Below are 27628 nucleotides of genomic sequence, written 5' to 3'. Positions count from 1 at the left end.
GAGGCCTCAGATTCAAATAAGATGCACGACTTCTCTTGCTCAAGCTCTGAGGCAAAAGAGGTACAAACAAAATTTTTTTTAAAATGTAAAAAAAGAGGTACAAAACAAAAGCTTATATCACCCAGAAACTAAAACATTCATTCATTCACTGAACAATTTTGTTGTTCAGTCATTTTTCAGTCATCTTTGACTTTTGGTGACCTCATTTGGGATTTTCTTGGCAGAGATACTGGAGAAGGCTGCCTGTTCGACAGATGAGGAACTGAGGCAAACAGGGTTCAGTGACTTGCCCAGGGTCACACAGCTAATAAGTGTCCTAGGTCATATTTGAACTCAGGAGGAGGAGTCTGCCTCACTCCAGGCCTGGTACTCTGTCCACTGTGCCAGCTAGCTGCTCCTTTATTGAACAGTATTTCATTGAAATTATTGTTCATCATGTTGTTATTTACCTTTACATGCGTGGTCTTATTGTATTCTTATTTACCTTTTGTGTTTTGTCTTCTTAACTTGTTTATAAGTTTTATGTTTTATCTTCCTAAATAGATTATACGTTTCCTGAGAGTAGGAACACCTTCTTATTTGACCTATGGTGCAACACATATGTGGTAGATCACACTCTTTGCCTTGTCTGACAAAATTCCTTCAAATCCTTTTAACTTCTTATGTGTGCTAAGTGGTTTGTTTTGTTTTGTTTTGTTTTTACTGAAGAATACACAGAGGAAGGCATAGATTATCACCTGGGAAAGATAACATTTTAAAAAATCAAGATAGATTTGTTTAATGGACATAAACACCAGAAGTATTTTTGTGGGTATAATAAAGAAATGTGAGGACTGATACCACGGGGACATACAGATTCATTGCAAAACATTATAAAACCATACATCCATTTATAGGCCTTTAGGAGGTGTTAAGATAGAAGTCCACAGTGATTTCAGTTGTACTTTACTAGTAACAACAATATTGGCTAACATTTCTGTAGTGCTTGTTATGTGCCAAGCACCACGATAAGTGTTTACAATTGATATCTCATTTGACCCTCAAAATAACCCTAGGAAGCAGGTGCTCTTATTATCTCCATTTTACAGATGAAGAAACAGAGGTTAAGTGACTTGCCCTGGGTCACACAGCTCTTGATCTGTGCGTGGAGGGTAGTATGAGAATGATCTCAGGCGTACTGTTTGTCCTCACCATCCTCCTTTGTAGTTTATAATAACATTAAGTTAAATGGAATAATAAAACTATTAGAGCATGTGTAATATGTTTGTTATTTTATTATGGGAGGACACTGTGGAGAGAGATGCACAGGATAGGAAAATGAGGGTAAGTTGTGATCTGTGTCTTTGAAGCAGTACCCTACTACATGGATGAGATTTCAAGTGATACCGGAGTGTTGAAATATAATTAAAAAATATCTACTACAAAGCAGTGTAATCAGCAGAAGTTGACGATGAGTGAGGTGCAGGGTAGGTTGGGGGCAGTCACAGTTCTCTGTGCTAGAGAGAAGTTTGTGTCTGGTTATATGCAATTTGCACCCCCAAAGAGGGGTAGTTCACATGGGTCTCCATTCTAAATCGCTCCAGTCAGCCTCCATCTGACCCACCTCTCCCCTCACTTTCTTTCCCTGAAGCTGCAAGAGAAACTGTGTGGTTAGAACGAGAAGAGAGAGCTCGGCAACATTATGAAAAGCACTTAGAAGAGCGCAAGAAGAAATTAGAAGAGCAGAGGTTAAAAGAAGAACGGCGACGGGCTGCTGTGGAGGAGAAGCGAAGGCAGAGACTAGAAGAGGATAAGGTGAGAAGGCTGATGTTGATCACATCTTTTGGTCTCGGATGCAACAAAGTTACAATGTATGCATTTTCAGGAAAATATGGGTATGCAAAGTGAAATTGTTTCACAGTAATGGTCCATTTTGCATATGGTGGGCTTGATTTGGGAGAAGAGACTGTTTGCCTTGTCAAGGAAATTTCCGCTTAAACCTAAATGTTTTAGAAATTAAATTTGCATTGTAGAGTTATTTGTGCTGAAATGCTGAAGAGGTCCCGAAGAGGCAGAAGTATCAGTCCATCTAAATCAGTTATTCTTAAAGGCTTTGATTGCTTTGGAAATCTGGCGAAAGCTACAGATCCCTTCTCAGAATAACACTGTTTTTCTCCTCCAAATTTATTTATTTATTTTCAGTTTTCAACAATCGCTTCCATAAGTTTTTAATTTTCTCCTCCCTCCCTCCCCTAGACAACATGTGATCTTATATGGGCTCTACACATACATTCCTATTAAACACATGTTCATGTTGCATAGAAGAATTAAAACGCATGGGAGAAAGCAGGAGTAAAACTAAACAAAACCAAACATAACAAAAGAGGAAATGGTCTGCTTCAGAATAACATTTTAAAAGACATGAAATAAAATGCATAGGTTCACTAAAGAAATCAGTTATGTTGAATTACAGTATTGAAAAAAAACCAATTTGTGGCCCCCCAAGTTAAGAAATCTGAGCTAAAATTATTTTAGTTAGGGTCTGTGGACAATGTAAGTCAGTGGGCTTCCTAGTAGAAAAAGGCCAAAGCATCTGAGTTGGACTTAGTCAAACTAACCACTGAATCCTCTTTCACATTTAAGGAACGCCATGAGGCTGTTGTCCGCCGCACAATTGAGAGGAGCCAGAAGCCAAAACAGAAACAGAACAGGTGGTCCTGGGGGGGATCCCTCCATGGCAGTACCAGCACCAGCATTCACAATACAGGTAAAAAGGGTAGATAAGGGCTCTAAATTTTTTCCTTTTCTTCTGGAGGCTTAGAATGCACCTTGAATCTCATCAGATAGCAAGCCCAAGAAGGAAATGTTGATTCTTTCTACTCCCCTCATTTTGAATATGTACCTCCATTTTTGCAAAGAGAGCTAAATTCCCCCAAGTAAGGAGAAGCATTGAGGAGTAAGAGACTCATCAAAGAATGAATCCTGTCATCCTCCTATTGACCTGGATGAAAAAAATATTTTTGGCTGTGTTTGCTGTTTGAAGGGGACACGTGATGAATATAGGAAGAGAGATGAGAGTGAAGCCTTTCAGGTGTCAGTGAGGCTGTTGATTTCAAGGGTTCCAAAGATTTTTAGCTGCAGTGTACCATACACAGTTTATAAAGTAAGGTATGGATTTCAACTTGATAACACTAAGCAAATAAGTTGCCATATGTGGTTCAGTAACAATAAATGAATTAAATTTTCATTTTTTTTTTGTAAAGACACAACACATTAAAAAAAATTCCTTTTCTGACCAAAGTTATTTTATTTGTTTGCTAAGTCTCTGTGTGCTGGCTTGAGAATGTATTTCAGTAGCACTAGTAACCAGGCCTGGAAATGAAATTACTTCTAAAGTTAGGAATAGTGCACAGGAAATATTAGAGGTGTTTCCTTGGTTTTTTGACATAATTCTCATTGTGTGTGGGAATTAATCTCAGGGATCAAGAAAGAAATAAACCTCTACATAGTCATTTTAGTGAGTCTTTAATATCATTGTACTGTAAATTCAGCATACCTTTATTTCACATGATGTGTTTATGGTTTTTTTTCTTTATTTTTCATTTGTGTGATACAAATGACCCTGGTGTTTTGTTTTGTTTTTTAATTTACCTTGAAACATCATTGTTTTACATTCTGTCCCTAGGTGGTTTTGTTGAGACATCATTCACCTTTCTCGATTTAGCAGGCCTGGACCACCACTTCAGACCTTTGGGTGGTACTAGAAAATCTGGTACATCCATCATTGTATTTCTTGACTCCCTGTCCTGTAGCTAGTACCACAGACCTAAGACCAGTTCATCCCTAGCTGAGCCATCATCATTTAGACCTAATGCATGCTTAATATCCTACTGCTTAGCTCTAGATCTGGTAGATAGCACAGTCCTTCTCAAGTGTGATCATTATTGTTCGGGGGCTTAAAGAGTCTGAGATAATCCAGCTCTCAATCTGTGATTCTGTGCTACAGGAACATATGGATAAAGGTTGCCTTCTGTTCTCTAGGTGAGCTAGCTATGTCCCTGGCATGACACATTCCTCTGGTACATACTTCAGACATGGTGTAGAGCACTTGATTTGGAGTGAGGTGATATGGATTCCAATTCTGGCATGGCTGCTTGCTCTCAGTGTAGCTTTGGACAAGTCACTTAACCTCCAGTTTCCTATAAACTGTAAAATGACCTAGATGACCTCTAAAGTCTCTTTCCAGTTGTAAATTGATAGTCCTTTGATCCCTTGCAGTAACTGCATTTCCTGCACTCAGTTCTTTTTAAAAAGTGATTATTTTGACATAAAACATTAAAAATGTTTAATAACTAAATGATTCATCAAAGATTCAAGGGTATCCCATTTATTTTAAGTCTTTTTGATCACTATCACCTTTGCCATTTTTGTACTTGAATACATGCAATAAAATTATTTGTTTTTAAAGTTTTTGTACCCCAGGAGCTTGTCTATATATGACACTGAACACCCCTGGTAAAGAATATGAAAAGCACTTGGCCATAAATCCAATTTACTAGGTTGTTAATCACAATATAAAAGTTTTTTTGGGGACCCTCTATTGTTCCTATCGCCCCAATAAACTTGTATTGGTATAATTCATGGAGTGTATATTCAGGGTTGTAATTTCTTTCTTGGAGTGACCAGAAATAGTTTTTCATAACATGTAGGAAAATTAACACACTGTCGATTTTCTTATTCTTGTAGATATTTTTTCATCTGATTTTTCTGTGCTGTACAAATATACCATTATAGATTTCTGGAGACAGAAGGGGGAAAAAGCTACCTAAACTCAATTCTCTTCTTCCACACTCATCGCATTAATAAATCATAACCATTGCTGCCACTAAAAGCAAGAGATGTAGCCCCCTTAGGCTGCTGGAAAAAATCTACTTTTTTTTTTCCAGGGCAGTGAATTGGGGGAATTGATTTGTAGTTTTTGAAAATAGAGACAGTAGACTTACTGTTAAAAAAAAAAAGTGTGGAAAAAATTAGAGTTTGACTAAATTTTCAAGAGTCATAGAATCCCCAAGGTGATTCTGAAACAGAATCTTGCTTCAAGTCAGACCTATATTTCCTATAATTTTCAAAAAGCATTTAGTGCCTTAACAAGGGATGACATACAAGTCTGTACGTTGAGAGATACATGGACAAAGTTCCTGCCCAGGGTTTGATTTAAAATATAATATGTCCTAGAGAGAGAAATAGGTTAGTGCACTTCTAAAATATCCTTGGAAAAAAAAAAAGAGGAGAAAGCTTCTCTAAGCCTTATTTACGTTCCACCATCTCACCACTTGTGAGCAAGATATACTGTTTTATTTTTAGCCTAAATCTTTCTAGTTGCTATTTAAACTCTTTTGGCCTTGCCTTGACAGTAGCCTGGAAAACCATGAAGTTCTACCAAATGGTCAATCATTCTCAAAGATTAGTTCTCTAAAATACTTTATCAACGTAAAAATGTAAAAGAAGTGGCCCTTTTGATAGTCAAAGTGGTTTTCCTAAGAATACCTAAATCACAAGTTTTTAGCCCTACAAAATTAACTATCAGAAGACATATAATCATGTCTGACGTGTATGGAAAGCATATTTAGAGCATAAAACCTGTTGAAAATAGGGATGGGAATACAGATTGGACTTATGATTTCATTGGTATAGGGAATTCCCAGGTGAGCAAATTTTGTTCTATCCACAAACCTTTTCTATAAATGATAGTATTAGAGAGTTTCCTAGAACAATGAAGTTTAAGTGATTTGCCCAGGCTCACATAGCCAATATCTATTAGAGAGCAGACCCAGGTTTTCCTGGCTAACTCCATCCTTTACACCAAAGTATCTCAAACCTTGGAGATAATATAAATGTTATTATAAACATAAATAAATAAAATAGTTCATCTGTTCAGGAAAGAATGGAAGAAGCTATCTGTAGACAAGTAGAAACTTGCTAACATATTATAACATAAGTTAAAAGTTTTCTCTTGGAAAATTCATAAATCCTATGGGACTTTTCAAATTAGTTTAACATATAATATTTTATATATTCATTTTTAGCCATAGAGTTTATTTATAATAATAATATACTTTAATATAACATTTTGTGTATTTATGATATATTAAGATGTTTTAATATAATATTTTTCAAATTATTTTTGAAAATAAAACTCAGCAAAAAAATTCTAGTTATTTTTTTAAGAGACTACTGAAAAAAATTAAGAATAATATGGAAGCTCTTATAATTGGCAGTATTGAGGAGGAGAATTGATGCTTTTCTCATAGGTAAATACTTGTCAGATTTCTATGATTTATTCCTCACTATAAGTTGATATGTTCCTCAGTATACTGGAACCCATGTAACAATGAGCAGGAGCGGTTTCTTTTCTACTCATAGTTATGCTAAGGTCACTTTTGCCATGTCTATCACTATTATCCCCTTCTGACTATGCATGTTACCCTTTGGAATTATTCTAATATGTCTTGCCTAGGACCAGCCCTAAGTTATGATAATCAAGACAAAGAGATCTTATTTCACTTATTTAACTGTTTCTCTCTCGGAAGGCATATTTGGAGGTGGGCAAATAGTGCTGTGTGAGACTGCTCCCAACAAGTATATGATGGTGATAATGACAGTTCTTTAGCAGTCTTGTTTGAGAAACTGGATGCTGAGTTAGCACAAACCTTCCACACCTTGAAAGAGTTTCTTCTTTTGGACACTCAGATGTAGTGCTGCTAGTTTACTTTTGGTGTCCTGGGAAAATTGGCTCTTTTTATACCTTTGTACAATACATTATTCTTCTTTAATTAGAAGAATAATACCCACTTGTTTTTGTTTTGGGGGTATGTTTGGCAGTGGGCGGGGAGGCTCACAATAGTGGTCACCTTTATGATTCCCAATGAAGCAATCCTCAATACAACATAGACTTATGACTAATTCTCCTCAAGGGGAGATTTTCCTCCACCCTAACCCTCTTTCCAGGGAGAGTAAGGTAAGCACATTGTGTTATCCTTATACTCTATGGTCCCTTCAGTTTAATGTACTCATATCCCAGTTGGTTTTTGCTGACACAGAAACTGATGCCCCAGAGACTGACTTTGTTTGTCCTACCAAAGAAAGGAATTTCCTGCCCAGCCTTTAAGTTACCCATCAAACATCCACTGAGAAAACTGTGCTATTTTAAGTGATCTAGCAGTAGAGCTGAATCCATCCAGACCTAGCGTTCCCTTCCATCTGCCAGCTAGGAAGCTTGGGTCTTGCATGTGGGCTGTCAATTAGCATTATCTCCATTTGTTTTAGATCCAGACAGGCGGTCAGTTTCAACAATGAATCTTTCGAAACATGTTGATCCAGTCATTAGCAAGCGGCTCTCCTCTTCATCTGCAACATTACTAAATTCTCCAGATAGAGGTACAGTCAAAAGGAAAATTTTAAAGTGTTCTGTCTCGTTACCTAATGGCTCTTTTACACATTTACAGCTACAGTAAGCATCTGAAGTTGTTTTCCTTCCCCACATTTCTTAAATAGGAAGAAAAACCTCCAAACTTAAAAAAGCAATAAGCGCTGAGCAACGTTTTCCTTGCCGAGAAGAACATTTCTCATTTTAGAACTTGGCTGAATGATTGCATTTAGCACACGGTGAAAACGGTGCTCCCTGTCAAGTTTTTAGTAAAAGAGTTTACAGCTCCAGAAACTACCCACTTTATCCACAAAAAAAATGCACGTGGCCTTTTCTGGGAACATTTATTTGGGCTCCAGCCACGTGGTCATTTTCCTGCTCTTCTGCACTATGGGAATGCCTGATTTTGAATTTCCAAGCCTCACTTCAAGTGGTTCATGTTGGTAGATTTCATTTTTTCAGTTTATTTCTCATTGAACCAGACCTTCTTTATTGCATTTCATGTGTCCGTGTTCTTACTTTTCAATGTCCATTTATTTAGCCTTGAGATTTGTCTTAATTTCCAGAGTGTCTTCATCTTTGCAAACTTCCAGACAAATTAACTAGTCATGGCCTTCCCATGAGCAGCATTTCATTCAGATTTTGAGTTGCTTACATTCCAAGGATTTACAGTACATGAGATGTTAGCAGTTAAAGTTTATTTGTGAAACAAAACCTTATTTTGCCTATGCATATGCCATAGAAAGGGGAAAAAAAAGTCCTGCTTCTTTTAAAAGTATATAGTATATATCCTATATACTATTCACTTTGCAGAAGCTGAGCTGTAAGAAATATCAGGACTCTAAAGTGGACTTATTGTTCAATGTGAAAAACATATCCTTTTAAATAAACACAAGCTAATTACCTTGAGAATTTCATTATGAAACTGATTGGAAAATTCCCATGTTTATAGTCTTCATGTATATGTATAAAAGGTATGTGGTCTGTAGTTGTATGTATGTATATTTCTATACTTTTTGTATTGTATGTTGTCATATCATGTATGTCACATGTTAGAATGTTATGAAAATGTTGAAAGTTGCTGTTAACATATTACTTGTAAATGTTTGAACTTAGAGACAAAAAAAAAATGTGCTCCTCTTGCCCTCTTTTAATCCAAATCCTATTTATTTCTCTTTCCAGGCTATTTGAATTTACTTTCAAAGATTACCCTTAATATATATCTAGAGTCAGGGGTGGAGAACCTATGGCCTCAAGGCCACATGTAGTCCTATAGGTCCTTGAGTGCAGCCTTTTGACTGAATCCAAGTTTTACAGAACAAATCTTTTTATTAGGGGGATTTCTTTTTTGAAGTTTGGACTCAGTCAAAGGGCCACACTTGAGGGCTTAAAGGGCCACGTGTGCCCTTGATGCTGTAGATTCCCCACCCCTGTATCTAGACAATATGGTTAAATGATAGCGATTTCACATACATTTATCTTTTCCACATCTCAGGGGTTAGGGGCAAGATGCCTCCACCATCTAGAAAATCCACTTATAAATTTCTGACCCTCCCTTTGTACGGAAGTCTGAATTATTATGGTATTAAAAGATAAAATATGTTGATGTAATATAATGCTATACATATATTTTGTGCATTTTTGAGTTCCTAACCTTTTTCTTTGTCATCTGCTGGCCTTCACTTGTCATCTGCCACTTCTATAAAACTCCCCAAAAATTCTCATTTAATTCTTACGTTGACCTGTAATATATCAAACTTGTGATGGGTAATGTCATGATGTCGAAGGGATAACTGTTAGTGGGAAGGACCATGAGTTCAAACTCCTCTTTCTGAGTAATATTTGTAGTTGCATACAAGCCCCCAAGCCCAACAAAACAACTGAGGAAAGCTGTCTTTTTATCCATATGTCTTTACTTTCTATGGACTTGATGATCTTTTCAATATGTCAGCAAATGTCACCAGCCTTCCTTGGTGCCATGACTCGAGCTGAGAGGAAAACAAAAGGCTGGATATCTTTTCTTCTAGCTTAGTGTGATAGTGTCTGTCTCAATCAGTAAATCAACTTGTGGATAGAGAGTCCTATATATATAGGCAGCAAGCAATAGAAGGTCCAAGACAGAACCTAACAGGATGATTTCAGAGTCATAGAATCCTAAAGCTAGAAGGAACCTAAGAAGCCATTTAGTACAATCTCTTTTCCACTTCCTCTTCCCCCACTTCTCCACTGACTTTATAAATGGTGGAACTGAGGCAGGAGAGAAGTTAAGTGATTTATCTAAGGCCAAACAAGTAACTAAAGAACAGTGACTGTATGCTAGCATACTGTATTTTAAATGGCTGTTACTAATATATTTCACAGGGATCCATTTTTAGAGCACCTACCCCTAAACACAATCATTTCTTATTGAGGAAGGAATATGGAGAAGGCTTTGTATTTTGGTGGCAAGCAAAGATCAAATAATAGTTTACAGTAAGGATCAGGAAAGAATAAACTTAAAATGAACCATATTTGAATGAGTAAATCAGAATTAGGAGACTGATTACTTGGCATGGGTCTGGGAAACAGAATGAGACAGAAATAGGCCCCAAATTTAGTAGGTCCTCCCTCTCTGCCTCTCTATCAAGACAGCAATGATCACTTACTGAGGCTTATGGGTGAGATCAGGTCAAAGGGCAGGTTTGGTTTCTCCAGGACCCCCAAACAAAGGTTCAGATGGTAGGAGTCAAGAAGCCAGGCAGTCCCCTTACAGTGGATGTGAGGAAGTTAAGGGTTTTGTTTTTGTTTTTTTGTCAACAGACATACATTTAAACTATTATCAGTTCATTGAACTTTTCCAAATTTGTACTTCACTCCTAAAATGGTAAGAATTCAGATAGGGAGAAATTTTCTTTTCCTATTGTCTCTGAAAGAGGAGTTGTTGATGTTGGTATATTACTTTATCTGTTCATTGTAGTAGAATGAGGCAACCCAGACCAAGGAAACACCACTGGAATTGTTGTAAGGACTCATTGTCAAGTCATTTTATCTATAGCAGACCCAATGACATAGAGAAACTTTATCACCCATACTCATATCTTAACTTTTATACCCATGCTAAATTTCATATTTCCTATTCCTACTTTGCTTATTCATGTAATGATTACCCTTATTTTCATTTATTCCTGCACCCTAGTGTGCATTGATTGGTTTTTAACACTCTCCTAATCTTGATGAAGGGATAGCCCACCCACCTGCCTACTTACAGAGCACGGTCCTTATAGTCTAGCTTAAACAAGTAAAGATACCTATGAAATTAGTGTTTCTTCTAAACCCTGAACCTTTAAGACAGGCAGCTAGGTGGTGCAGTGGATAGAAAGTCAGTGCAGGAGTCAGGAGGACCTGAGTTCAAATCTCCCCTCAGACACTTGACACTCACTAGCTGTGTGACCTTGGGCAAGTCACTTAACCCCAGTTGCCTCATCCTGGGTCATCTCCAGTCATCCTGATGAATATCTGGTCACTGGATTCAGATGGCTCTGGAGGAGAAGTGAGGCTGGTGACCTGTACCCTCACTCACTCAAAAACAAAGTCAAAGTGCAAGTCATATCATTATTTCTCTGATGGCATGGTCTTCTTTGGCAACAAAGGATGAACACACACACACACGCGCACACCCCTTTAAAATAATAAAACTTGATTATAATAGGAAATGGATTGAAAAATACTTTTCTTTAAAGAGGGATTGTGATTTGCCCAAATTTTGGGGGTTTGTGTGTGTGTGTGTGTGTGTGTGTGTCATTGTAGACACAGAATAGTTGTAGTCACTGGAAATCCTTAGGTTAAAAGCTTTCAATTAATTTCTTATCCTCTTTGATGTCTCTTGCTTTAGCAAACTTTTCAGAGGAGAGACTTCTTGAAGTATAATAATAATATTAATAATAATAATGTTAATAGGCATGTAGATAGAGCTTTATGATTTTTCAACTACTTTACATTAACTTATCTCATTTGATCCTCACAACAATTCTGCAAGTGTTGCTATTATCCCCATTTGACTGATGAGGAAACCGAGACTGAAAGAGATTAAGTGACTTACCCAGGGTCACACACCTGATCAATGTCTGAGGCAACATTTGGACTCCTCTCTTACTGTCTCCAAGTCCAGGGCTCTACAAAAGGCACCTTTCTTTGAAATGAGATCAAAAACATTTTCACCTGTGTGGACTTCAAATGAACAACATTTCCTTCCTGAGTATATGGCATTTTAAATACTTTTTCCATGCCTATAACTTTATACAATTATTCATAAAGATCTGTTCCCTTTACTCCAGAAACTTCTGGTAAAACATAAAATCTCTGTGGCTTTTTTTGAAATACGTATTGTCATCTGTTTTTCCAGGCCCCTGAATAGACATATTTGATATAGGGGTGAAAACAGATTTTTCCTTGGAAAATACTATCCATACTATAAGTAGTAGCTTTAGAATAATAGATTTATTGTGTCTTACATTTAAGGCAAATTACAATAAATTTTTAAATTTCTCCATTTTAGGTAACGACTTTAAGTAAAGGAAAAAAAGAAGTGTGTACAATACTTCATCATGTTAATTCTTAAACTCACAGTTAGCCTCTAGAGATTATTTTAAGAGGAGGAAAGAGGCACAATATACTCTTTGACCCAGCAATCTCTCACACTGGCATTATCCTCTATTATTAAAGGATGTCTTGCGGTCTTACACAGGGGCTTTTTGAAGCAGTGTTATAGGGAAAGAAGATTCTGTATGAATCCCCATGAGCTCCTTGGAGAACCATATGTACTTATTGTAAAGGAGCTGTTTCATCAAAAGAATAATTCCTATCATAAATGACGCTTGAAAAATAATTTTTGCGTAGAATGGAAGAGATAAGAACACATATTGTTTTGAGGAAGAAAGTAGTGCAGAAATCCTAGATCCTGTCTGGATTTTTGTCACTGTGTAATTTGTAGTAAAACTTCTTGTTTTCTATGCATTGAGTTTTCCATCTACAATTTGAGTTGATGTATGCTATCAATATCAAATTTCCTTCAATGTGTGTTACAGATTAAGAGAAAAAGTGTGTTAGACTTTGCTGGAAGAAAGAAGGTGGTATGCTAGGTAAAACACCCTTCTTATATGTGGAGAGCATCACTGTAATATATTAGCATTATGCTTTCTGGAATACTTAGCAAAATATATGTGAACTCCTAATTAGCTACCATCAGAAAAATTAGTACCAACACATCATAATTCATACTTTATGGAAAAGCCCAACACAAATGCATGTTCTTAAAATCTAAAACACAGCTCTGTATTTTGGGGCAAGGGATGTTATCACTCATATTTTAATGCTGTGCATTCAATTATTTTGCATTTATGGCAAGGCTCTATTTGCAAAATTTTACAAATTAGATGAGTGAGGCAGACAAAATGATAAATCCATGATGCTATATCACATTTTAATATTGTTTATTTTGATGGGTACGATATAGTTTTAATTCCACACCAGTAAGTGAATGAAAAAAACATCCTGTATAGAAGCAAAATCTTAGTCAGTTTAGGATGTGCTATATTCCTTAGCCATTCAGTCTTTAACGGGAAATGGGAGAGAGAGTGTGTTTCTGGAAACAAACAATTAAATCTTTGAGTTACAACTAAGAAGAGTTGAGCTCTATCCCTCAGCAGCTAGAAAGAAAAAGTGGAAAGAGAATTTTCAACCTTTCCTATATCCTTCTCATTCTCTTTCTGCTTCACTTCCTTGCTAACCACCCCCCAACATTTAAAATATAATTATGTGATGAAAACCTTCAATTAATGTAGTTCACCTTCTTCCCATTAATTTTTTCCATTCTAGTATAATGTATTCTAATTTTAGACTGTAGTAGTTTCCATAGAGATTAGATACAGAGTTACACTGTCATTAAAGTCTAAACTATAGTCTCGTTCATTCAGTGCGGTTCACAGAGATTTCTAGATTTTACAATTGCATTCTTTTATTCATGTTTTTATGGAGTTTTATATAGTAATTACTCTGGCAATTATTACATAGTTTAATTATTCAAATTCAGTCTGGTAAAGCCCAAATCTAACAGTGTTTCACTTATCCCTAGCGTGAACATGGAATGTGATTGAAAAAAAAATCAGGATTGAATTCTTTAAATATGTGCTCAAATAATTATACGTTAGGAAAATGGGAATTCCTTCCTATTGTTGATGTCAGAATTAATATGGCTTTCCACATAGTCTTGCCCCAGATAATTTCCAAATAGAAGTCAAGCGCCCTTTTCTTGGGAATCTGGCCTTAAAACGTTAACCTAAGGAAATTGGCTCTGGCGGAATAATTTAAAGATGGAGATGCACCTACTTCATTTGATGCTGAGCAGGAATTACTTTCAAGTTACTCAGCATGAATTTATTAAGGATCTATTAACCCTAACTCTAAATGTGTTGGTCACTGTCCTAGGTGCTGAAAATAACAAAACTCAAACAAAGTACCCGTCCACAAGAAGCATTGAGTCTATTGTACTTTAAAAAAATACAGTTTTCAAGACTTTCAGAGCTTCCTAAACTATGGGTTGCTAAGAAGGGCTGAAGGGTTCATGAGTGGAAAATGTTTAAGAAGCCCTAGAGTCTAGGGGACTACATGCCCAAATACAAATATGGGATTTGTTTTCCATTGGGTCTTCACAGGATCCCCTCATGTTTCTCTTCTGATCTTTCAGGAAAAATAATTCTCTTACCTTCCCTAAAAGGTGGTCACTGAACTTATCTAGGCAATAGAGCTCTAAGAATTGAGTGAAGTGTGTGAAGGATCAATATGTATTTCTTAATGTTAGTTGCCAAGTGTTGATTGTTATTTCAGGCTACCTCTTTTTGTATGATTTTCACTCAAGTACACAGAATGTGACAGTGGCCATCTGAAGAATTATTTTTCTTTCCAAATTGGCTTATGGCTATTGTGTTTAATTTTATCTTGTTCCAACCATAAGCCTTATCCTCTGTCATAAATTTGAATGTGACTTGAAAGCCAGAGACCTGGAAAGCCCTGTTTATTACTTAAAACCATAACCATGGCTGTGCTGAGTAGAAAGATGGGAATAGGAGCACTGTAAGTTCCTACCCTGCAGTCTGTCATTTTTAAATTGTGTTTGATTGTTTCTCTTTTTGTTTAGATAAAAGCTGAGGGGAGTGTATGTTTTGTCATATACGTATATATGTGAATGTTTTCTTCTTTATTAGAATGGAAGCTCCTGGGGGGCAGGGGTTGTTTTAATTTTGTCTTTGTGACCCTGACTGGCTTAATAAATGTTGCTTGATTAATTGACCTAAAAACCCTGAAATAGGTGCCAGGTAACCTGGCTTCAAGTCCCAGTTTCCCACTTCTTTGTTGTGCAGCCATGAGCAAAGCCAGTATCCTTCTCTGAGCCTTTGTTTCTCATTTGCTCCTACCTCACAGGGTTGTTGTGAGGATTTGTTCAGATAATATACCTGTAAGATGCTTTGTGAACCAGAAAGTGCTAGTAGAAACACAAGGTATGAGTGCCTAGTGGTGTTAAAGGGAACCCTTTTCATTTGTCCTTTTTTTCCTGTAAACTCAGATGGAAAGTCTTCTGTTATTCTAGCAAAGTCTTTGTTGTGGCTCATTATGCTATCGTGGATTCAATCTACTAATCTGCTTGGGTGTGGTAGTGCACAATACTCCCACCTATGCCAGGATATTTTATAGATAGCCACCTGTCTAGGGCAAGTAATGGCACCTGCTAAGACTAGAGTCAAAATGTTCTTATTGTTTGTGGAAAGGGGATAGGGGAGACCAAAAGCTGAGAGGGATTCGTAAAGTGCTGTTTGGGTTAGCTACCTTGGTTTAGTAGCAGCCAGGAACCAAGCTGTTTAAGGTGGGTGATAGATGGATCCAACCATGATTGACTAGGACCTTTTTACCTGAAGTGCCCCAGGGCTAAGCACTAGAGGTACAAAGTAGACCATTTGATCCTCTCAGGAACCCCTAATGGTGATGTTCAGCAAAATTCACTTTTCCGGATACCTGAATGTCATTTCAAGACCTGAAGTATGGCGACAGTAGCGATAATGTGCTGAGTCCCCTCATCTGTGGATAGAATGCCCTCTAACATCTTGCTTATGTGGTGACATTTAGCTCGCCGCCTGCAGCTAAGCCCCTGGGAGAGCAGCATTGTAAACAGACTCCTGACGCCCACACATTCGTTCCTGGCCCGAAGTAAAAGCACCGCTGCCTTGTCTGGAGATGCAGGTAAAACTTAACAAAGTGGAGCCTTCTGAGAAGAGCTGAACCATCCTTTCAAAGCATTCTTAACAGGCATTTGGTCTAATCAAATTTCAGCTTTCTCTGAGGTGCACCTTGCCAGGTGAAATGGCTTTGGAAATTTACCTATTTGGTGTTGGTTTCATGCCACCTGGATTGTTTTCTTGTCAAAGTCTTAGCATCTTTATCTGGACACCAGATGCCCGTAGAGACAAAGGGAGCCTCCTCCTATTTATCAGATATCTGTAGATACCTTCTTTCAGTTCATGGGAGATAATTAATCCCCTTTTCACCTTCCTATGCCTTCATTTTAGTAAAGAGCTGATCAGAAGTAGAAATGAGTATTAGTTATTTTGGCACTAATCCTTATAAAGGATTTGGATCTGAAATCTGGAGGTAAGAGTAAAATCAAAGGGCAAGTCTATTAGGTATAAAAGAACATGGTTTCCTTCATGTGATCTCAGGTAACAAAAATTCCCTGTATCTATCATCCATGGATAATTTGTGAAGAATACACCTCCGACCTCAGAGAATTGTGGTGAAGTACCTGAGTATGGTACTTTAGATTTGTGAGTCTTTGAAAAAAACAAAGTTTAAAAATTCCCAATGTGGAATATTTTAAACTGTTATTTAACAACCTCAAATCACAGCACAGAAACAGGTCAATTAATTTAACTGTAAATTAATGGAAAACTATACCTGTTGGAAAGATGTGCCTTAATTTCTCCAAGACATCTTTCATCTTAGAGTGATTCATGTGTTCTCAGGTGCCTTTGGATATATGAGGATTAAGTGACCAGTCCACTTCCCTTTGCCTTCTCCAATTAGAAAACTGCAGATAACCTCCATAAAGTTCCTCCTAAAGATGCTTTGATTCTGCAAGCTTCTTCTGTCCTTTGCCCCATTACTTTGTACTTTTATAGTAACCTTTCATCTAAGGTACTCAGAGAACGTTACTAGCCTCAACCCCATAATTCTTACATCGTCTCTATGAGGCACACAAGGTATCAAGTGTGATTATTCCTATAGCAGAAATGAAGCAGCTAGGGAGACTAAAGGATTTATTCCAGGGTGATTCTATGGCAGAGAAAGAAGTGAAATCTACATCTGCAAGATTTCAGATTTCATCACTACCCTCTGGTCTCTGGGACAGCCATCTGTGTATAATGGGTGTTCAGTTAAAGAGCTAGACCATATTGCCTCTCATCATTTGAAACTCATTACTGGCTGTGATTTTCTAGAAATGTGGAATTTTGATTTTAAAAGCCATAGTTGTTTTTCTGTCCATTGATTCAATCCTTTCATAGTCATCAAACAAAATCTTCTTCATTTACACCTAAATGAAGAACAACATAGTGGTTGTATGGCTTCATGATTCATTATGCCCACACTGCATTTTGTTTGATCTCCAATCAACTTCATATATTGGTATTATTTCCCTACATCTCCCATTGACATTTTTGTCAGAGGTCTCGCTTCTTACTTCATTCTTCAAAATATTCCCTTACTTCTTGCTTCATTCTTTTCCTTTCCTAAGTGGTTCCTACCTTCTTACTTCTTTCATCATTTTGCCTAGCTTGAGTAGTTATCATCAGCTATTCTAACAGGTTCTCCTTGTCTGCTTTGCAGTTCCTTTCTCCCATTTTCTTTTTTCCAAATGGATTTACTCCCATAACTCTCTCTGCAGTATAAACCAATGTACTTCTTTTTATGTTAATTACTTGATGTAATAGAATAGCCTTTGTATTGCATTGTTGCTGATCATTGTTTACTGCATTTCAGTATGTTTTCTGTGTATTTTTTGTTTCCATTGGAGGTCATGTATGAAAAATCTCTTTCATTTACATTTTATGTCAGTGTCTTAATTTCTTTGATTTCTCTTTTGTTTTCTCTTTATTCCTCCATTCCTTTGCTATATCTCTTTTTCCTAGTCACTGCAGGGATGAAGAAAACTAGGCAAAAAACTAGGTTATTTTGAAAACTACAACAGTAATTTTCTGTGCCACTCGGCTAAAGTAAGGGCTTAGAGTGGTTTCAGATCTTGGAAGTAAAAGCAAAAGGGCTGCCTTACTTTTTATTGACGTGGGCAATATACGAGTTACAGAATGAAGGCAGTCCTTCATGGCACTTGCTTTATATATCTTTGCCTTCAGTTGATGTTTCCATAATCATTCAACCCAAATATTTGAAATGTGAGTGATCGTCATTTATTTTAAAACACACAAGCCTGTTTAAGAAAATGCAATTTTCCAAAATTCAGGAAGAACATATTTTAAGAAATTCAGATGTCTTGAGAGGATTGGGGAAAATTATCAGGTGTGTTTTAAATATGGTATTTGCAATGAAGGAGTTGTTGGAAACTAAGTCACTTCCCATGAGAAAGCAATACAGTATGTTGAAAAAAGATATTTCATCTTTTGCATGTTGTAGTCCTGACCACTTGAACTAAACCAGTCGGCTGTTCTATTGCTTTTCCTTGAGTTAACTTGAAACATGAAGGGAAAAGAAAATAGTTAAACCAAGAAGGATTTTTCAAAGACATTCTTATAAAAGAATCTCTGTATTATTCTAGTGCATTGTGATAGAGAAGTATGGACAGGGAATAAACACAAATTATTGCAAGATTATTTTTGCAGAAGGTTGAAATTACAAAATGAGTCATTTAGAGAGGTTTAGCCTTTTAGAGGAAATGCTCATCAGAATAGAAATGAATCCCATAAAAGTCACCGCTTCCCTAGGAGGAATTTGAAACTGTCTGTCTTGTCTGGAAGACAATAGCTTTAACAACTAAGATTTGGGATTTTGCAAATGCTATATTAGGGGAGATTCGAATGTATTCTCATGTTCTCATTTAATATTATCTCCTGCTACATAATAAACTGTAAACCAATAGGAGTGATGAGATTGGCATAGATCCAGGATATTCTCAGGAAATGCTTTTCTGAGACTTGCTGAAATTGCATTGCCCTTTATAGGAGAAAGAAAAAGGTGTATTTGGATGCTTCATTCCATTTTAAAGGTGAAACCTATGACCTTGGAGAGAGTGTGTTTCTGTTTTTTATTTTTTTCTTCAGGGGATTAATGACCAGAAGGAGGCATACAGAACCCTAGGCACAGCCAGGGGCCATTAACATCAATTGATCAATAATCCTGAGGGAAAAAATAAAAACAGAAACATACTGGCTTCCAAGGTCATAGATTTCACCTTTTAAAATGGAGGTTTAGCCTCTGGCTATACCTAGGGCTCTGTATGCTTCCTCCTGGTCTCATTAATCCCATGGAAAAGCTTGGTTTTCCAGAATGACAATATTTAGTCACAATGTTCATAACCTTAAGAATCTCTAGAACCTAGGGGTCAGGATTTTTCCCTGAGGAAATTGAACTCACTTTTTAAGTGATTGGAAAAAAGTGTGGTTCTTTCTGTTGACCCTTACCCAATCTGCAGCTAGCTGAAAGAGAATCTGATGGCATTCTACATAACTTAACTAGGGAAATTATACAACTATGAATTAATTTTCCTTTGTAGATTAACCCTAAATGCCACTGGATGAGAGAGAATAAGCTGTCTGAAAATTCAGAAATCTCTGTGATTGCGGATGTCCCTGTTCATAATGTCCCTATTATAGACCTCTGAGCTTGAATATAATCTCTTGCATTTATGAATTTATGAATAATCCCCCAATCAAACTTTATAGAAACCTATACTTGGTCACATCATAAATTGATCCAAATGTATACATAGAACTTATTTAAATAGTCGTCATGCTTAAGTTTCCTATTTTTAATAAGAGTAACCTTGCCAGCTGAGATATCTGAAAATACATTTTATGATCTACATGTGCTATCTCTGTTACATGATGATACCTATATAGTGCATTATTTTAACAACCTTAAGTCTACAGAACGTTTGCTTTGTTGGTAATGCTCATTTTATGGAGAGCAGGAAGTGGCAAATGAGTGTACTTTTAAAAAGATAGCACAAAAAATATTTCATCCTAATTAAAAATGAGTGTGCCTTAGAAAAAACCTAAAATACATGCAATATTGATTAAAGATTTTAAATATATTCAGATATTGATTCTTTTTTTGACAGTGCTGATTACAGAACAGTAGCTAGAATACTGGATCTGGCATCAGGAAGCCCCGAGTTCAAACCCAGCCTCAGAGGCTTACAGCTCTGTGACCCTGGGACAGTCACTTACCCCCTATATGCCTCTGTTTCCTCATCTGTAAAGAGGGGATAATAATAGCACCTACCTCCCAGGGTTGTTGTGAGGATCAAATGAAATAATAATTACAAAGCACTTAGTATAGTGCCTGGCATAGAGTAAGCTCTATGTAAATGTTTATTATTATCACCCAAAATATTGCATGCTTAATACACATTGATGTCTCTTGTAAAGCACAAAAAGCAAGAACTGCGGGAAATCCAGCATGACACATCTGATCTGTGGGTTTGTAGCTAAAACCTTATGGATTTTTTTTAATGTAAATCATTTAACCCTCTTAATAGGAAGAAACACAATTATTCTTATTCCTTAGGCTGCTGAACTTTCCTCCTGGCATAGTTGTGCTGTGGCTTGCTGTCTGACTTGCTAATGCACTCTCCCTCCCTTCCTCCCTCCCTCCCTCCCTGTGTCTCTCTCTCTCTCTTTCTCTCTCTCTGCCTTTTGTTTCATTATAACGCTAGTACATAGTACGCTGACTTCTCTCTCTATAACCTTTAAACCATTCTTAAATCCTGCATTTGTCTGAAACAAACCACTCTTATATCCTTCAGGTAGAATTTAACCAGAACCATCATTTATCAGATAAGACCATTGCCTGCTGCCTTTCATTATTGGCTACATCTGTTGTCTAAATATGGCTAAATCACTCCTAAGATATCCATCCATTTCATTTGAATGCCCATTCATTCCTTTTGGAGGCATTGTGAGCTCATGGGGCCATGGGAAGAGTTGAGTGATGGTTCTGGGTGACTTATAGATAATAATATCTTCTCCTTCCTTTTCTTCTCTTGGCTTTGCTCCTTTTCCTGCACCTCACTTTTGGCTTTCCCTCTTCGCAACTCCAACTCCAACACTGCCCTGTATAAAACAATCAACTGCATCCTAGTTATCCCCATTTGTCCTCGTTCAGCATCTTGCAGCCCCATCAGCATTATGTCCTACAAAGCTGCACATTGTAGAAATCCAGCTGATCGGCCCAAACTCTTTGTAACACCACCTGAAGGTACTGGACGAAGGAGGCCGCTGCACAACACAATGGTAAGTAACCATTGGGAATGGGTTAATGGGGGCACAAGCCCAAGTGACTATTAAGGCTGCAGAGAGATCTGAATGACCCTTGGGGTAGAGAAGCCATACCTTGGGCTCCAGTGCCCTCTTCACTCCCACCCATTAGAATTCCTAGCTCTTGTCAAAGTGCAGCTTAAATTCAGGCTTCTATCAGAGGTTCCCAAATTTATTTGGCCTACTGCTCCCTTTTAAAAAAAATTTTCCAATGACCCCCTGGAAATCTACTTTAACAGTTTGTTTTTTTTAATTTGCTTCATTTCAAGTTGCTATTGCCCCCCTGGATCGTTCCAGAGTGCGCCTGGGGGCAGTATTGCCTACTTTGGGAACCGATGAGTTTACATGAAGCTTTCCGGCTCTTCCCTCCTACTTAGTGATCAGCAGCCCCACCCCACCCTACCCTGCAACACATCCATTATTCCTCCATTTGCTTAGTAAGGAACTCCCAATGAGGAATATTTTCTCCCACTGCAAATCACCACATTTTTCGGTTTTTTCTCTGTCTCCATATATCTCATCTATCTATCTATCTGTCTGTCTGTCTATCTGCCTGTCTATCCTTAAGGAATTTGCACAAGGCACTGAGAGCACTTAAGATTGTCTCACTTGGACTACTCTGAATACATCCATCAGATAGTTGACTGCTGGATGAGTGTTTAAGAATCCATTAATAAGTATTTATTATATACCTACTGTGTACCAGGACTGTGCTAGATGTCAGGAGTACCAAACAAAACAACTTTTGATTTCAAAGGCCTTACATTATTTTAAGGGAAAATCACATATATACATAGAAATAAAAATAACTAATACATATCTACATGTATGTGTACATGTGTTTTTACACATACATGTATGTGTACATAAGTGTGCCTGTGCTTTATTTGCCTTACATTATTTTAAGGGAAATCACATGTATACATAGATGTGAATGCAAATAGCATGTGTTCACATGTGTTTGTCTATATGTACTGGGTGTACATGTATGTGTGTTTATTTGCCTTGCATTCTTTTAAGGGAAATCACATGTACATGCAGAAAATGGTAAACAACACATGCCTACATGTGTGTGCATGTACAAATAATTTGCTTTGTATGCTTTTAAGGGAAATCACATGTACACATAGACGTGCATACTAATTATATGTACATTTGTGTATATATGTATGTATATGTGTATGGTTTATTAATTTCCCTTAAAAGAAGGAAGATCAAGGATTGTTTTGTTTGGTATCTCTAGCATATAGCACAGCCTGGCATACAGTAGGTACATAATGAATACTAATTGCTGGATTCTCAAACACACGTCTAGCAGCCATCTATCTGCTGGATGTGTCCAGGGTGGTTCAGATAAGACAGCCTTAGGTGTTCTCAGTGCCCTATGCAAACTGACTCCCTAAAGTTTTCTATTTATGTGGCAGAAAAGGTGATGATCTATATTTGGAGAGGAGACCCTTTATTGGGAGCTCCCTCCTAAGCAGGGAGGTATATGTGTCATGGAGTAGGGGTATGGATCACCAAGTAGCAGAGAAGATTAGGAAAGGTTTCAGGGAGGAGCTGAAATTTAAGCTGCACTTGATGGGAACGAGGGCAGGGAGACAGCACGGTGAATAGAGCACTGGGCCTGGAGTCAGGAAGACTGGTGTTCAAATCCAGCCTCAGACACTAGCTAGTAACATAACCCTGTTTGCCTCCGTTTCCCCATCCTTAAAAATGAGCCAAAGAAGGAAATGGCAAAACCACTCTACTATTTTTACCAAGAAATCCCCAAATGAGGTCACAAAGAGGTGAACACAACCGAAAAACAACTAAACGATGACAATTGGTGGGAGCTAAGGAAACCTGAAGAGGTGAGGGAGAGGAGGAAATACATTCCAGGCACTGGCATTGGTGCCAAGGAATAGAGAGAGACATGGAATGCTATGTGCAAGTAATAGCAAATACAACAATGGGAATGGATCATAGAGCATGTGAAGGGGAGTGATGTATAATAAACCTGGAAATGTAGCCTGGAGTTAGATTAATGAAGGACTTTAAATACCGCATGAGGAATTTGCATTTTATCCCAGATTGAGAGTCACTGGAACTTCTTAAACAGGGAAATGAGAATCATTAGACATTAAGGCTATTTGATAGCCTCTAGCACACTTATGGGATTTCTTTAAGGAAAGCTATCTTTAATGCCTAGGGTGTCCCCTACAGACGTGAGCTAGTATTATTATGCCAAACATGAGGGCGACCTTGTGGTGCTGCCTGCCTGTGGTGACAGGCAGCATCTCTAAAGAGGAGCATAAAGATAACTTCCCACCCTGGTGCTATGCCTTGTTGACTGGATTGCTGACCTTGAATGCATCTACCAAAAAAAGTATTCTTTTGGTGCTTTTAGAATGCATTTAGGTGAAAATTAGTTAATTTAGTGTGGAGTCACCAGTGAATAAGACTCAGACATTTAGGAATTGTATGGGCTTGGACAAGTCACATCAGTACTCTGGGTGACGTTTGCTTGTCCATCTGTGAAATAAAGGGATTGAACTAGATGGCCTCCAAGGACCCTCCCAGATCTAATCACTCGGTGTCCTAAACTCTGACCTTTTTTTTCTTTGCAATGATCACTAAGAAAAATAACATGGAGATGCTGTCACAGTCATGTTCATTTCCACTACATACCTTGTACATAATAAGGTAGGTTCAAGATTAGGATGTTTTCCCTTTATTTTGAAGTACATGAGCATTTTACATTTTACTGGAAGAAATGGCCATTATTTCTGTTTTCCCTCTGGCTTTAACTGACTCATCAACCAACTGAAAGACTCCACTTAATTATCCAGCCATGATCATAGCATGACCTGTTTAATGAAAGCCTTAGAACACTTTATTTTAAAACCTTAACTCTATGGAGTGACTCAGATTTAAGATAAAAAGGCTCTTTAAAGGATTTTTCATAGACCTTTGAGGATAATATGTGTGGTTGGGCAAGCCTGATGTTTATGCTAAGAGGTACTGTATTTCTCTTCCAAGCCCCTTGGGGCCTTCTACCGTCTACCTTTAATTCTTGATTGAGACACTTGCCAAAGGTGAAAGAAACTCTCTTTGATGTGAGAATTTCACATATTGACTTTGCACACTTGGGAGATCTTAGCTTTGGACTTAAAGCCATAGATCTGAGCTGAGAGATTTTGTGTGCCACACATTGAATGAACACAGCATGGAAGAAATCCTGCCTTTAGGGCAGGAGTCCTCAACTTTTTATTTTTTTTCTCAGGAACCCCTTTGGCAATCCCATAAAACCTATGGATTCCTTTTCAGAATAATGTTAACTGAATAAAATAAAATACATAGGATTAAAGAGAAAACTAATTATTAGAATATTTAAAGAAGCAAGTTCATAGGCACCAGCTTAATAACCCCTTCTTTAGAAGGAAAGATTAAAAACGTAAAGAAAGAAATCTTTATTTCTTCTATGGATACATGGTGATTTGCATCCATAGAGGAAAGTTCTAGGTTGATGAGATCACAGATCCGTTTCACATTTTTGCTATTAGGTAAATATAACATTTACTGGGAATGGCCTTCAGCAAAACTGAAATGACTTGTATTTTTTCTGTGTTCACCTGTTTGTCTCCCAGTACTAAAAATTAGGGTTCAGTTGGTAGCTCTCTCTCCCTCTCTCCTTCCTATCAGAACCTACTTTAAGGAAAGGATTTGATGAGCTTGTTTCACCTTAGAATGAATTCAAACTCAAATCAAAAATAAATATTAATTATATTTTTTAACATTAAAAAAAAAAAGTTTTGAGTTCCAATTCTATCTTCAGCCTCATTCTTCCCTGAACAAGATCTCCATCTCTGAGTTCTGGGACTTCAAAGAGGTGAAGTCATTTGCCTGTGATAATAGAATTAAGAAGTGTTAGGAAGTGCTCTGAGTGTTTTTAGAACTGGAACATAGGATAAGAGGTTCAGAACTGGAAGGAAGGGGCCTTGGACATCATTTGGACCAGTCCTGCTCATTCCTATAGTTTTGAAGATTAAAATCCAGAGATTAATTTAAGTGACTTATCCAAGACCACAAGATTCAAAACCAGATCTTCTCATTCCAGATCTAGGGCTCTTTGCATTATACTACCAGGTACTGGTAAAGATGCAGAATTTAGTTAAGATTAGGACCTGTCCTCTCCTGGGAAAAGTTGCTTTTGAAGCCGTATTGTGAGATGAAAAGTTTGGTACCCAGTTCAGGGAATCTTTTGATTTAATGGACTAATGTGATATATAATTTGATGAAATGGAAAAAGTATGGAGGATTCAAATCTGACCTCTGTCTGCTGCTACTTGTGTGACCTTGGACAAGTTACTTAACTTCTCTGGGCCTCAGTTTCCTCATCTATACAAGGAGGGGGGATGGAACAGATCCTTTCCAGAACTAAAACTATAGTCCTATAATGTTTCTTCTCCTCCTCCCTCCCCGCCCCAAAACAAAATCCTAGGACAAGCAAGTGTCGCTGTGTATTCCATCTGAGGCTAACTGCAAGGTAGTATATGTTAGCAGCTAGTCAGTGATATAAGAATCATTAATTTCCTACTATGTGCCAGGCATTATGCTAAACACTGGGAATATGAAAAAAAGATATCTCCTGCTCTCAAGGAGATCACAGTCTGATCAAGGAGACAGCATGCAAACAAGCTATGTATACAGTACATTGGAGATACTTCCCAGATGGAGTTCAGAAAGATTGGCAAAGGCTTCCTATGGAAGGTGGGATTTAGCTGAGACTTGAGGAAAGCAGGAGGTGGAGGTGAGGAGGGAGAGTCTTCCAGGCCTGGGGGAAAACCCAGCGAAAATGCCCAGAACAGAGAGATGAAGCATCTTGTTCAAGGAAGAAGAGCGAGGCTGAAGTCACTGGATCATGGAGTTTGTAGTGGGAGGGAACGTAAAATTGGAACTCAAAACTTTTTTTAAAAAATTATTTTAACATGCAATTGGGGAAAAAATATATCTTAAGAAAGAAAGTGTAAGAAGACTGAGATGGTGGGAATGGAGGGACAGGCAAGTTATGCAGGGCTTTGAACTCCAAATAGAGGATTTTATATTTGATCTTGGAGGTGATGCAAAATCGCTGCATTTTATTTGGGGGCACAGGAAGGAGAAGGGGGGATGGTGGTGAGAGGATAGGAAGGAGATGATATGGTCAAACCTGATCTTTAGGAAGATTCCTTTGATAGATGGACAGAGTAGGTAAAGACTTGAATCAAGAAGACCAAGCTATTAAAGTAGTGCAACTAGATTGAACATCCAAAATCAGACCAGGCAATTCACATAATGCCAAGTAATTAGGGCAAGTTTTCAAGGCAGGGGGAGAGGTGGAGCCTCTTCCCATCTTAGTAGAAAAGTACAAAAAAGGAAATGAATCCTGAATCCTGAACGAATTCCTGAAAATGAATCCCACTTTTGTTCAAGTCAACCAGTTTTACAACCTCAGTCATTCTCAACCACTCACCCCCTCCTTACCCCACTTTTCAAATCAGTGACCCAGTCTTTTTGATTCTTCCTCCGCAACATCTCTGGCATCTGTCCCTTTCTTTTCACTCACACAGAAATGTAACTACCCAAGGTCAGGCCCTCCTCGATTCTTACCTACACTATTGCCATAGCCTCCCAATGGGTCTCCCTGTTTCCAGTCTCTTCCACTTCTTGTAAGTCCTCTTCCTAGCTGCCAAAGTGAGATTGGTAAAGTACATGTTGGCCATGACTCAGTAAATTCCAGTAACTCCCTATCCCCTCCTTCAGCCTAAAAAGAGACTAAATAGAAAACGAGTAATAAAGAGATTTCTTCTTCCAATCCTTGTTAAAACCCAGAACATATGAATGTTAAAACTTGTTTGCTACCTCCCTTTCAGGCATCTTTCAAATTCAGAGACTCAGGGAAGAAGGGGACTTTTGGGGTCATTTGGGCCCCCTTATTCAGGAGAATTGACTTATCCAAAGTCGCAACAGGTAGTAACTAACAGAGCTGGGATTTGAACCAAGGTCTTTTGGCTCCAAATCCAATGCTTTTTCCATTGAATGACACAACCTCCTACTGCCCCTCCCCCCCATTTTAAAAAAATTTGCTTTTCCCTTTCAAGTTTATTTTAATCTGATCTCAACTATGTAAAAATGTTGTGCAGGACAGAGAGAGAAAACATTGTTTATTGCACATCAATCTGAAATAGTTCTGACCACAGGAATAATTAAATGGGTAGAAAAATGGCATACTACCAGAGGGAAGGTTAGGAAACAAACAGTTATTCCTTGGAACCACCGGAAAATTATATATTAGCAGATAATTCCTTGTGTTTACCACATTGGAAAATGCCCTTTTTTTCATAAGAAGAAAGTTAACATGATTGACTATTTAGGCCTTCCTGTCTTGTTAGTGATCTTTTAGATAACTGTTTCTTTAGATTTAGGTTAATAGGGAAAGCAGCTAGATGGGAAGGGGTTGAGGAGACATTGAATGGTGAAACAGTGGAGGAACCAGAGGCAGACCATTTAGGCTTCAGGAAGATTTAAAGCACAGGGTAGGTTGGTTCAGGTGTTCTGACAGCTGCCTTAGAATGCTTCTGTTCAGTGCCTTTGCCCTAGCCCAGATATCAAAGGGCCAGATTCATTAGAA

At 37.7% G+C, this 27628-nt stretch overlaps 1 protein-coding gene across 5 annotated transcripts in view; it reads left to right on the top strand.

Annotated features, from left to right (window-relative positions):
• MAP7 (microtubule associated protein 7) overlaps positions 1-27628 on the top strand; it is a 229222-nt gene that overhangs the window by 167793 nt on the left and 33801 nt on the right. For 3 of the 5 annotated variants that reach the window (XM_072637682.1, XM_072637680.1, XM_072637679.1), the window contains exons 4-8: positions 1631-1794; positions 2623-2746; positions 7306-7416; positions 15560-15673; positions 20825-20952. In XM_072637682.1, coding sequence (XP_072493783.1) covers positions 1631-1794; positions 2623-2746; positions 7306-7416; positions 15560-15673; positions 20825-20952 — 641 coding nt within the window. Of the gene's footprint in view, positions 1-1630; positions 1795-2622; positions 2747-7305; positions 7417-15559; positions 15674-20800; positions 20953-27628 lie in introns of all 5 variants that reach the window. The other 2 variants (XM_072637681.1, XM_072637678.1) reach the window with 1 other exon arrangement.

Source organism: Notamacropus eugenii, chromosome 2, assembly GCF_028372415.1.
Source record: "Notamacropus eugenii isolate mMacEug1 chromosome 2, mMacEug1.pri_v2, whole genome shotgun sequence".
Taxonomy (NCBI): Eukaryota; Metazoa; Chordata; class Mammalia; order Diprotodontia; family Macropodidae; genus Notamacropus; species Notamacropus eugenii.
This window is presented reverse-complemented; position numbering and strand designations above follow the sequence as displayed.